Raw genomic sequence first — 12,614 nt, 5'->3', positions numbered from 1 at the left:
CAACTAGAAGTTTAATATTGTTTTTCACTTGAGACAAAACAACGAATTAGCTGTGCATTTATATGGAAATATGCTTTAGGAGCTATCCATCCTCGCATTCGGAGATCGACACCTCTTGACTGGCAAGACGGCCGCGAGCGGAAACTCAAACAGTGTAAGTGAGTTGTTCAAAAACTTTCTTTTTAGTAAACTCTGTGTACACAAACAGAAAGTAGAGACCCAGGCGATACTTCAAGCAAAGTTTCATGGTGTGTCGAGCCTTCTTAGTGTTGTAAAAATATTGATTTTGATGCGCTCAAATTTAGGCCCCTAGTATTCCCATTCACCGACCATTGACCACAAAACTAAATCACGGTCAATCTCAAAAACGGCTCGTTTGTCGTAATTATTCTTTTAGATATATGTTTGTCTCGTTTACAGTAAAAAAAAAAAAAAAAAAAAAAAAAAAAAAAAAACAGCCCAGGTTGCATTTTGGCAATAGTTATCCTTTAATAGTGATTTATAAATTAACTGGCAAAGCCTTTTTATTCAATGAATAATCCAGTAAATTAAATACTTTACAAAAGTACTTCATCTGAAGTACATTCATAACAAATAAATGATAAATCTGGAATCAGTGCAGCTTCACATTATGCAACACTGGAGTGGAAAATAAAAGACTCCAAACAGCAAAATGGAATATAATAAAAGATCCTTCTAACTCCTAATTACGATTACATAAACTACATCTGAGATCATTATAAAACAACTAAAATACCCAACTGAGCACTACAGTTGAATTATACATTTAGGCAATATCACATGAGCAACAGTGCTGTTGTTCTGAATACCAGCACATGTGCAATTTAATCAAAAATGTTCCTTCCGGCCAGTTACTATGCAACAGACTGCAAAAAAGCAAAAAATACACAAAAACGTGACTTACCACATCCCTGTTCATCCGAACCATCTGAGCAGTCGTTTTCGCGATCGCACTCTGCGTTCACTTTGTTTACACACTGCTTGTTTTTACACTTGAAGGAGAAATCATTGCAGACACCAGCCGCTAAGAGAAGAAGAGAGTATGGAGAAAGTAAAACTTGAAGTAAACAAGGGGAATAAAACATAAAGCACAGCTTCTTTTCATCACCAAAGAACTATGCCTCGTTCATGGCAATACTAGAGCCAGCGTATTGATCAGGCATATTGATTGTGGGATCATAGGTCACTTATCGCTGCTGAAGGACACAAAAACAATGAACAACTTTGAGATGGAAAGAGTGGGCGTTAAAGTAAATGGTACATAGTAGAATGAAGCGAAAATGTGTGGTTTCACCAGCATTTCAGCTCAAGTGTTGAAGCTATTGCTCACAAGTGTCTATTTTGCATATTAAAAGCAGGTTAATTATCGGGCTAATTAATACTCAATATCCAGTGAAAGAAATTAATGTTTGTCAGTTTAACATTTGCGAAGTGAAGAAACACTTCACAGCAGAAAATGTTTATACAAAATGATCAAGTATCAAATACAGCTGTCTGAATGAATTAACATTTAAAACATCCGCTTACATCTGAAATCTCGAAAATATTTCACCTCTAAATATTTTTACCTAATGTAACTTTGTTGACATTAGAGACTCTAAACTACAGGTATGTAGGGTAGTCTCAAAATCTCATTACAAATGAACATCCAGCCCAACAATAGAAAGCACTATAATGTGTTTAATATTTTATGATTTTGTGAATTACTCAGGACCTGCTTATACCTCAAAACCCTTGTTTACCTCAAAGTAAAAAGGGATATTATGTTTTGGACAAAAAATAAGTCTATTAAGACCATTCTTTTTTTCCCACCTTTTTTTTTTTTTTTGTAACAATGATTTTATTTAACAAGTTTGCACATTCTCCACTGATATATAAATAAAGAATTCAATCAAATTTCGATTCATCAAAATGTTTTACATATATGTTAGAATTATTAGATTCATCTTTATTTTATATATTTTAATTTAATTTTCAGTTATATTTTTGTTTAATTTAATGTTATATTTTGATTTGATTTAATTTTGTCATTTGATTTATATACTTTCATTTTATTTAGTTTAATTTTATTTTATATTTTAATTTAATTAAAAAACATATTTTATATTTTAAATCAATGTAATTTCATACAATTTTATTTTTATTTAATTTGTTTAATTTAATTTTGAACGTTAGTCTTATTTATTTTATTAAATTAAATTTTATATTTATATTTTATTTTATAATTTAATTTATTTTTTAATTTTATATCTTAATTTAGTTTAATTTTACATTTTAATTTAATTTAACAATTTAATATTTTAATTTCATTTAATTTTAATATCATTTAATTACACTTATATTTGAATTTTATTTTATAATTTAATTGAACAATTTATTTTACATTTTTATTTAATTTTAATTCAAATTCATTTAATTTTATTATTTTCTATTTTTTATTTTCTATTTAATTTATTTTAAATTTTAATTAAATTTCAATTTCATTTAATATTTTCATTTAATTCTATTTTTATATTTTCATTTATTTTGTATTTTAATTTAATTGTTTAATTTAATTTAATTTTTTTATTTTAAATTTTTCTATTTTTTCTATTTTAAGTCAATTTAATTTAATTTAAAATATAAAAAATAAATTGAATTAAAAAAATTTAATTCTATATTTAAATTTCATTTTATTGCAAATTGTAATTCAACTTAATTAATATATTTTATTTTCATTTAGTTTATTTAATTTCATTTAATTTAACTTAATTTAGCTTTCAAGTGACTTATGATGCCATGACAAAAGTCTTTCTCTTTTGTTAATGGGTGTATTCAATGCAAAAAAAGCTTACAAAACAAACAAGATTAACCTGGTAACAAGCTCTATGGAAAACCAGATGTGTGGTCAGGAAGTCAAAAGTTAAATCCACTCACATGCTACACAGGAGACCTCATCACTGCCATCAGCACAGTCATTTTTCCCATCGCATATAAATTCTTGTGGAATGCAGGCACCATCCCCACACCTTCCCTCAGCTCTGCCACAATCTAGGAGGAACAACAAAATGAAACATTGTCAAGTATTCTTGAAGGGCAAAAATGAAAGGAGCTTTTTGTCATATGCCACAATGAAGCAAGTCTTAAATATGTTGAATTTCTCCACAGTTCATTTTAGGTTAGTGTTTATTTGAAATCTAGGAAACAGCTGGTCATGTGTCTTCACTGAAGTCCCACATTTTGGAGATAAAACACATGCCAATGCTTTTTCTGCTAGGACTTTGTGTGTCATTAAATGTATTGCGTTTCATTTGAATTAACTTCCTGAAAGCTAAATGCTCATATAAATAAATATGATTAAAACACAATAGGAGAAACTCACCACAATGTTCCTCATCACTATTGTCACCACAGTCGTTCACTCTGTCACACACAAAGAACTGAGGCCTACACAGACCATTATTGCACGTGAACTGTTCGTCATCACAGCCTGAAATACAAAACATATTCAAGTGAATAATGTGTCAACACAAATTTTATGTCTAAATTTGTCAGATATTAGTACTCTGTAAACACATTAATCAAAAGATATTTCAAATACAAATTTCCAAGCACGTTCACTGGCTATTTGTTAGGTAGCAGACAGGAAGCAAAATTACCATTCAAATCTGAAGTTGAGGAAGTAAAATTTACATTTGCTTTTGAATTAACCATAAGCATGCTTTCATATAACATGTTAACTATTTCCAGAAACCATAGTTTAACAGAAGTCATCTTTTCTGCTCAAGAAGGCTGGATTTATTTGATTAAAAATACAGAAAAGGAGTAATATTTTGAAATATTGCAATTTAAAATAGCGGTTTTCTATTTGAATGAACTTTATAGAATTGAACCGAATAGAATTTATTCTTGTGATGCAAAGCTAAATTTTTTGCATCATTATTCCTGTCTTAAGTATAAGATGACCCTTCAGAAATCATTCTAATATGCTAATTTATTATCAATGTTGGAAACAGTTGCTTATTTATTTATTTTTGATAAATAAAACATTAGAAAGAACAGCATTGATTAAAAAATAGAAATATTTTCTAACAATATACTCTACTGTTCAAAGTTGGGGGTCAGTCATGTTTTTCTTTCTTTATTTGTTTAAAAGAAATGTATATTTTTATTCAGCAAGGATGTGTTAAATTGATAAAAAAGTGAAAGTAACGACTTATATTGTTAGAATTTCTATTTTTAATAAATGTTTTTTTTTTTACTTTTCATTTAAAGAATCCTAAAAAAGTATCACAGGTTCGAGAAAAATATAATATAATATAATATATAAAAAATTTTAACTTTAATAAGCATAAGAGACTTCCTTAAAAAAAAAAAAAAAAAAAAAAAAAAATATCTTACTGATCCCATATTTAATTCACTCAAAATTTATATTCATTTTGAGTGAATTTTACGAACCCCTCAACTGTGTTTGAATTGCAATTCTGTAAATTCATCTTCCTGTCACTCCGCATCAGGGTCCTGTTGGACAGGGCTAATTCAATTCAAAGGTTTAAATTAAATTTGACAAAATCCTGACAGGGACGAGACTTACGGCAGTTTTTCTCATCACTCATGTCTTCGCAGTCATTCCACCCGTCACAGCGTTGCTCTTTTTTGATGCAGAAGCCTGAGGTGCACGCAAACTGACCGGGGCAAGCTGGAGATGAAATGCATGAGGGTAAAAACAGGAAGACAGCCAGGACTCAACACAAACGAGAAGTAAAAGATCATATTCTCTCAAAAGTCAATAGTGAAACTCTGGTCTTGCGTACGGTTTACAGGGTCAAAGGCCATGTAAGTGATCCTGAATCCCTTATCAGTGTAGGATTCATCTGAATGGAACTTCACTTCCAAGGAATTGGTGGTGCTAGGGATAACAAGTCTACGTCTCTCCCCACAGTACCTTTAAAAAGGAACAAGAACTGTTAAAGGGATAGTTCACCCAAACATGAAAATTAGCCCATTATTTACTCATCCTCCAGGCATTCTATGCGTGTATGACGTCCTTCTTTCAGACAAATGCAATCTGAGTTATAGAAAAAAAATTATCCTGGCACTCGTAACTTCTATCACGCCAATGGGTGGGTGTTTCTCTTCAGCAGTCAAAAACAAGTCCAATAAAGTGCATACTTCATAATAAAAACTGCCTCACATAGCTATATGAGGTGAACAAAGGCCTCCTGTAGCGATATCGATGCATTTTTGTAAGAAAAAAATATCCATATTGAACTCCTAAATCCATACCTCAGGTTTTTAGCGATCCGGGATATCATTCACTACCCTTTTCCAAGTTTGACATCAACTTTCTTAGTATTACTCTATCTATTCTTTACAAACAATATAACAAGAGTGTGAAATAGTGCAAGTATATTTTTTGTGCGCAAAAATATGTAAAAATCTGATGACTAAATGCTTGCAATTCACTATTTAACAGACAATAATGACATGATGTTTCACTCATAACTATCGCAGACATAAAACAACAGAATATCATTAGCAAAAACTGCCAGCGATCAAAATATTACCTTTGAAGTCAATGAAAAGGATAGCTTTGAGAATATAGTTGAGATCACAAATATCAGCCAGATTCTGAATGTACTGTGGAAATGTGTTTTGAGGATGACGCCGATCCTAAAATCTGCTCAAATTGAACCCTTCTAAGTTTCAAAAGGTAGCGAAATATGCTTTATTTTATTATTCTGTAATTGTTTTTAAAATATCAAGAGTTTTTTTGCTATTGCAGAAGTCAGAGATCCATCCGTGCCGGATATATAGGCCGGGTTCGCTAAAGACCCGAATATGTAATAATGATTGGCGAAACATTCATGCATTTAAGGGTTAAATCATAATAATCACTTTACTCTAGCTTGTGCCAACTGTTTATACACAGATGCAGCTCCGGGATGGAAAATGTCGGACATAAGCATTGCGTATGCGCCTGTGAGTCCTGTGAAAACCATAATTTGTTTACAGAAGCAAAGGAAGCGAAGTTTATTGACTTTAGCAAAGGAAACCCAGTCCCCTCTTGGTTATATCGAAATCCTCCAACACTTTTCTTTACAAATCCTCGTTTTGGACTTCTAATTCGTGACTGCTGCAATCCATCCGGAGCTGCTTACGTGTAGGACCAGTTGGCGCAGACTAGATTAAAGTGATTATTACATTTTAAATATGGATATTTTTCTTATAAAAACACATCGATTCGCTACAGGAGGCCTTTATTCACCACCTGGAGCCGTGTGAGGCACTTTTTATTACGGATTGATTTACTTTATTGGACTTGTTTTGGACTAAAGAGGAGAAACATCAGCCCATGCAATTCTAAAGCGATTGGATTCGTCTGAAAGAAGGTAGTCATATAAACCTAGGATGCTTGGAGGGTGAGTAAATAATGAGCAAATTGTGTTTTTTTTTGGGTGACCTAACCCTTTAATTACAAAAAAGGCTAAGAAAGCTAACAACAACAACTAAACTACACAAAAATGAATTGGCAACAGACTACTCCAGATGGTTTTCAGTTAAATTAACAAAAAAATCTATTTGTTGGGCTTTTTGCCATTTTAGCTCATAGATTGTCAGGAAACTGACAAGCAACGATGGGAGAAATCTTTCTGGCTGGCATGGCAGGACAGATGATAGAACTTACTTTTTACCTAGCACCTCTATGTAGTCTTTGTGACAGCTGATGGTGTCCACCCCCGGCTCTTTCACACGGAACATATTGAACTCTATCTTTATTCTTCTGCCAGCAGGAACCTGCAGAATCCACATGATCGTGTTCAGGGGTATTTTCAAAAAGGCATAACCCAATAATAAAACAGCCTAAGAATAGAATCGAAACACTTTGCTACTCAAGAGTAGCAGCTCTTTCAAATATGAAAAGGTTTTCTTCATTGGCTCACAACCATATTGTTCAGATCCCATATTAGTTTCCTTCTTTTGTGAGCTGCACTACTTAAAAATAGTATACACTTAAAAGAAGTTCACTTCCAGAATAAAAATTTCCTGATAATTTACTCACCCCAATGTCATCCAAGAGGTCTTTCTTTTCTTCAATTGCAAAGAAATTTTTCTGAGAAAAACATTCTCAATAAAGTGGACTTCAATGGTGGGCAACGGGTTGAAGGTCCAAATTAAAGTCTCAATGTAGCTTTAAAGGGCTCTAACACGATTCCAGATGAGGATTAAGGGTCTTATCTAGTGAAACGATTGGTTAATTTCTTAAATTATATATATATACTTTTTAACCACAAACGCTCATCTTGCACCAGCCCAACCTCATACATTATGTAATCATGTTGGAAAGGTCACACACATAGACTGTATAAAATATGGACGTAGTATCCGTGACGTCACCCGTAGGATTCTGAAGCGCTATTTTGAAGCCTATAGTGGGCGGGAGTCGGCCGTTGCCATCTTGGAATCGCGTCACCGCATGTCACTCCCGGATAATCAAAAATGGGCAAAAAGGCGGGACGTGGGTGGAGCTGGTTGCTGAAACCACGCCCGCCTAGCGCGCCAGTGGTGACAGCAGCTGCAATCCCCCTGTCACTCAAGTGACCACGCCCTTAATTATGCAGAACTTTAAGGCTTAATATAACTTAAACGGATGGGTTATAAAAAAAATTCACCCCCCTCACAGTTGACATGAAGGGCAAAACTAGCTATATAGACCAAAACCATTTTTTGAACCAGGCTGTAAACATACTTTTTTCTGCTGTAAAGTTGGGCATTTTAACATGGGGAGTCAATGGGACTGACTCCCTTCTGCAGCCAGTCTCTAGCGGCCAGTCAATGAATTGCAGTTTAAGTCACTTCCGTGTTGGTTTCAATAGAGAGAGCGGGAGGTTGCCCCTTGGTCACACATGACGTAGGCAGAGGAACTGACCCAGTGTTTACCAAGCAAACATGCAGAGAAAGTCAAACTTTCAGAAAATAAGTGATCGTTTTGCTAGATAAGTCCCTAATTCTTCGGCTGGGATTGTGTAGAGCCCTTTGAAGCTGCATTTTGGAGCTTCAAACCATTGGCCACCAATGAAGTTCTGACATGGGGGTCAGTAAATTATCAGGAAATGTTTATTCTGGAAGTGAACTTCTCCTTTAAACACTATATTGCAAGGCTTCTGAAGATATGCAACTAAAATTTTAATGATTATTAGCCAAAAAGCCACACATTTACTTAAAATACAGTACTGTTCCAAACTTTGGAGTCCGTCAGATTTGTTAAATGTTTTTAAAAGAACTCTCTTCTGCTCAGCAAGGCTTCATTTATTTGATAGTTGATTAACACTGTGAAATATTATTACAATTTAAAGAAACTGTTTTCTATTTCAATATATGTTCAAATGTAATTCATTCCTGTGATGCAAAGCTTTTTTTCAGCATTATTACTCCAGTCTTCAGTGTCGCACGGTCCTTCAGAAATCAATTGGTAATACATTTTTCCAGGGTTCTTTGATTCACAGAAAATTCAAAAGCACAGCATTAATATGAAATAGATCTTCTCTCACTTTTGATTCATTTTATGCAGCCTTACTGAAAAAAAAAGTATTCATTTACAGATTACATTCTGCCTTACATCTGCTTTTGTGTTTCAACGATCAAAGAAAATAATAAAAAAGTAGTAAGATATTTAAAAAAATGAAGAGCAGTATTGCAACAAATGAAGAAATGCTGAAATATTCCTTTCATTTCAAAACATGATTTCTCTCTGTTGGTAAATAAAGAAAAGTACAACTGTCATGCGAGGCTTACGTTGATGTTCCAGCTGCAGTCCACCAAAGGAGGATAGAAACTAGGAAAGTGAGGAGAGGTGAAGTTTCCTGTGGGAGCAGTCAGAGGTCCTCCACAGCTCCCAGCTAGAAATTAACATGGAGAAGGGAAATGAATGGAAAATAGACATGGAACACTTTCTAGAGACATTCAACATTCATTTTTTCAAGTTTTAAAGTATACTGAAAGTGTCTACAAAGACAAAATGGATGATGACTTCATAAAGTACTTACCAGGAATAGTGGGAATAGCCATGTAATCCGCTCTGAATCCTGGTCTCTGGACATTATCTGTGATTAGGTTGACGAGCATGATGTTACCAGAAGAAACTACCTCAAGAGGATTTGTAGGAGGTCGAAGTCCACACTGTCTGCAATGGAAAGATGCAAGAGTGTTAGAAATGTAGCATCTGATATTGATTTTTTTGCTGTTTGTTTCTAAAGAGAAAGGCGATATAATTGTGTCTATCTGCTGCAAGTGCATTTGGTCAATGTTTAGAAGTACATAAGCCTGTAGATGACCTACAACCTAAAAGACATGGGATATTTTTGGGACTCTTTAAGATCATGAATTCAGTCAAGAATGTCCAAACTTTGACTGGCAGTGTGAAACTACATGACAAGCAAAGTCAAATGGGTAAATCGAGTTAAGAAGCCTCACGACAGAAAGAGAGAGAGAAAGAGAGAGAGAGATACCTGGGGCGTAACAACATTATTAAGAACTGCATGGCTGTGATGCAGAGAAACTCTGTGTCACCTTGGAAACTGGGCAGCGGCTGAGTGGTGGTGTGAAAATTATGTTCAGAGCCCACCTTCAAGATACAGTTTGCGACCTATACACTTCAGGTGATTTGTTACATAGCATAAATAAATCAAGAAACTAAAAGAAAAACAAGTGCTCCTTTACTAAAGTCTGTCATCACCCAGTGATAAGGTGACTAAAGCTAAGCATGTATCGGAGAGGTGCTAGAGAGGGGTCTTAACAAGCCAATCTTCAGGAAGAAGCCTGAGGCCAACCGTGAAAAATTAAATTGAATTGAAAAGTCGTGTAACCAGTGCCGTTGAGAGAGCTTCGTCCTTGAAGTTTAGAAGGTAGAGCTGCATTGCAAAGGACACTGCATATATCGTATAAAGTGCTGGTCTTTTTATTTTTTTAAAGAAATTGAGCAAGGTTGTATTAAAGGAGTAGTTCACTTTCAGAACAAAAATTTACAGATAATGTACTCACCCCCTTGTCATCCAAGATGTTCATGTCTTTCTTTCTTCAGTCATAAAAAAATATGTTTTTTGAGGAAAACATTTCAGGCTTTCTCTCAATATAATGGACTTCTATGGTGCCCCCGAGTTTGAACTTCCAAAAATGCAGTTTAAATGCAGCTTCAAAGGGCTCTAAATGATCCCAGCTGAGGAAGAAGGGTCTTATCTAGTGAAACGATCAGTTATTTTCTAAAAACTTTTACAATTTATATACTTTTTAATCTCTACACAGAGTACACAGAGCTAGACAAGATGAGCATTTGAGGTTAAAAAGTATATAAATTGTAATTATTTTTTTTTTTTTTTAGAAAATAACCGATCGTTTTGCTAGATAAGACCCTTCTTTCCTTGGCTGTGATAGTTTAAAAGCTATTTAAACAGCATATGGAAGTTCAAACTCAGGGGCACCATAGAAGTCCATTATATTGAGAGAAAGCCTGAAATGTTTTCCTCAAAAAACAATTTCCATACGACTGAAGAAAGAAAGACATGAACATCTCGGATGACAAGAGGGTGAGTACATTATCTGTAAATTTTTGTTCTGAAAGTGAACTACTCCTTTAAAATGGATAAAAAAAACAGTACAGACTTTATTTGGTTACAAAAGATTTATATTTCAAATAAATACTGTTATTTTGAACTCTCTTCAATAAAGAAACCAAGAAAAATGATGAGCATAACCATTTCCATATTAAGAAATATTTCTTGAGCAGCAAATCTGCATATTAGAATGACTTCTAAAGGATCATGTGACACTGAAGACTGCAGTAATGATGCTGAAAATTCAGCTTTGCATCAGAGGAATAAATTACATTTTATAATATATGAAAATAGAAAGCAGTTATGTTAAATGATAATAATATTTCACAATATTACTGTTTTTACTGTATTTGATCAAATAAATGCAGCCTTGGTAAGCATAAAAGATTGGTAGTACGCAGAGATTACAGCACATGAAAGGAAAAAAAAATGCTTTATATTGCTAAATAAAGAGGAAAAAAGGATTATATTTTTAACTAAGCATATTCCTTTAAACTTTACTGCATGTTATGGTAAAACCTTAATGACATGACGTTAAACCTAAGGTGTGAAAGTGGCATGTACTCACTTTGTGATAGCATACGTGCTGTCAGGGCTGAGCGAGTCATAGATGGCCACATAGTCATTGGCACAGTCATCCTCTATTTGGAAGGCCCTGAACTTGACAATGATTGCATAGCCTTTAGGAGCACGGATTTGCCACTGGCATCGGGAGTTAGTTGGATAACTCCTAGGGTAGCCAGGAGATGTAAATTCTTTGTTGGTGGTTCCAGCCGTGAGACTGTAAAAGCATTTCTCTGATAACAGAAAGAGGCAGAAAGATCTGATCATGTTGCATTCTAATATTAGCATTCAAACTAGCTCAAGTACTCAACAGATACATCAGATGTGTGCTTGAGTACTTGTAATTGCATAAATGAGTATTGTACATAAGATGTAGATCCCACAATGCATTGGTTTTGATAGAAATTGATTTGTTTTTTTTAAGGGGATAGCTCACCCAAAAAATAAAATTCTGTCATTAATTACTCACCCTTATGCCATTCCAAACCCATCAGACCTTGCATCTTCAGAACACAAATTAAGATATTTTTGATGAAATCCGAGAGCTTTCTGATCTCGCATAGACAACAACGCAACTACCACGTTCAAGCCCCAGAAAGGTAATAAGGACTGAAATTGTTGAATAAAATTGTTATTACTGTTTTCTTTGCACACAAAAAGTATTCTTACCGCTTCATAACATTACAGTTAAACTACTTATGTCACATGGACTATTTTAACAATGGCTTTAGTACCTTTTTAGGCCTTGAACGTGGTAGTTACATTGCCGTCCACGCAGGGTCAGAAAACTCTCGGATTTCATCAAAAATATCTTAATTTGTGGATGATTGAAGGTCTTAGGGGTGTGGAACGACATACGGATGAATAATTAATGGCAGAAATGTCATTTTTGAGTGAGCTAACCCTTTAGTATTAAAAAAGCCATGTACTTCTATATGCTGCAATATGAAATATCTGGAAAAACACAGTGAGTCCTAGAATATTGATGCTGAGCAGCAATTATAAAAAGCACTAAAGATCCTTAGCGCTCACAAAGTGGTTGAAGCAAGAGGTAAGTGTTCACTTAAACACCTTAAAGTCTGCATGAACCAAAATTGTAACCAGATTTTCTTCCCTACAGGGACATATATCAGTGTGAAATGGTTTACCAAAAGAGAAAAATAAAAAAATAAATACATAACATTTTTATACATACATTTTCAAAAATCATCTTTTTTATGATGTTATAATGTTTTTATTGTTTGATTATGTTTTTTTATACTTTATATCAAAATAATCCAACTGCACTTTGATTGAGATTAATTGGAATGCATAAAAAAAAAACAAAAAAAACGATTTTTGAAAATTGCTAAAAATGGAGTTATCCGTTTTTGCAAATTAACTCTTTATATATATTATATATATATATATATATATATATATATATATATATATATATAT

At 33.6% G+C, this 12,614-nt stretch overlaps 1 protein-coding gene across 2 annotated transcripts in view; it reads right to left on the bottom strand.

Annotated features, from left to right (window-relative positions):
• The window catches only part of st14 (ST14 transmembrane serine protease matriptase), a 57,946-nt gene that overhangs the window by 12,031 nt on the left and 33,301 nt on the right, over nt 1–12,614 (bottom strand). For both annotated transcript variants that reach the window (XM_073817238.1, XM_073817239.1), the window contains exons 7-15: nt 11,179–11,407; nt 9,048–9,184; nt 8,797–8,900; nt 6,689–6,798; nt 4,815–4,945; nt 4,595–4,699; nt 3,383–3,490; nt 2,938–3,051; nt 926–1,045 (exon numbers count right to left, since the gene is read on the bottom strand). In XM_073817238.1, coding sequence (XP_073673339.1) covers nt 926–1,045; nt 2,938–3,051; nt 3,383–3,490; nt 4,595–4,699; nt 4,815–4,945; nt 6,689–6,798; nt 8,797–8,900; nt 9,048–9,184; nt 11,179–11,407 — 1,158 coding nt within the window. The remainder of the gene's footprint in view (nt 1–925; nt 1,046–2,937; nt 3,052–3,382; nt 3,491–4,594; nt 4,700–4,814; nt 4,946–6,688; nt 6,799–8,796; nt 8,901–9,047; nt 9,185–11,178; nt 11,408–12,614) is intronic.

This window comes from Garra rufa, chromosome 14, assembly GCF_049309525.1.
Source record: "Garra rufa chromosome 14, GarRuf1.0, whole genome shotgun sequence".
NCBI classification, from domain to species: Eukaryota; Metazoa; Chordata; class Actinopteri; order Cypriniformes; family Cyprinidae; genus Garra; species Garra rufa.
This window is presented reverse-complemented; position numbering and strand designations above follow the sequence as displayed.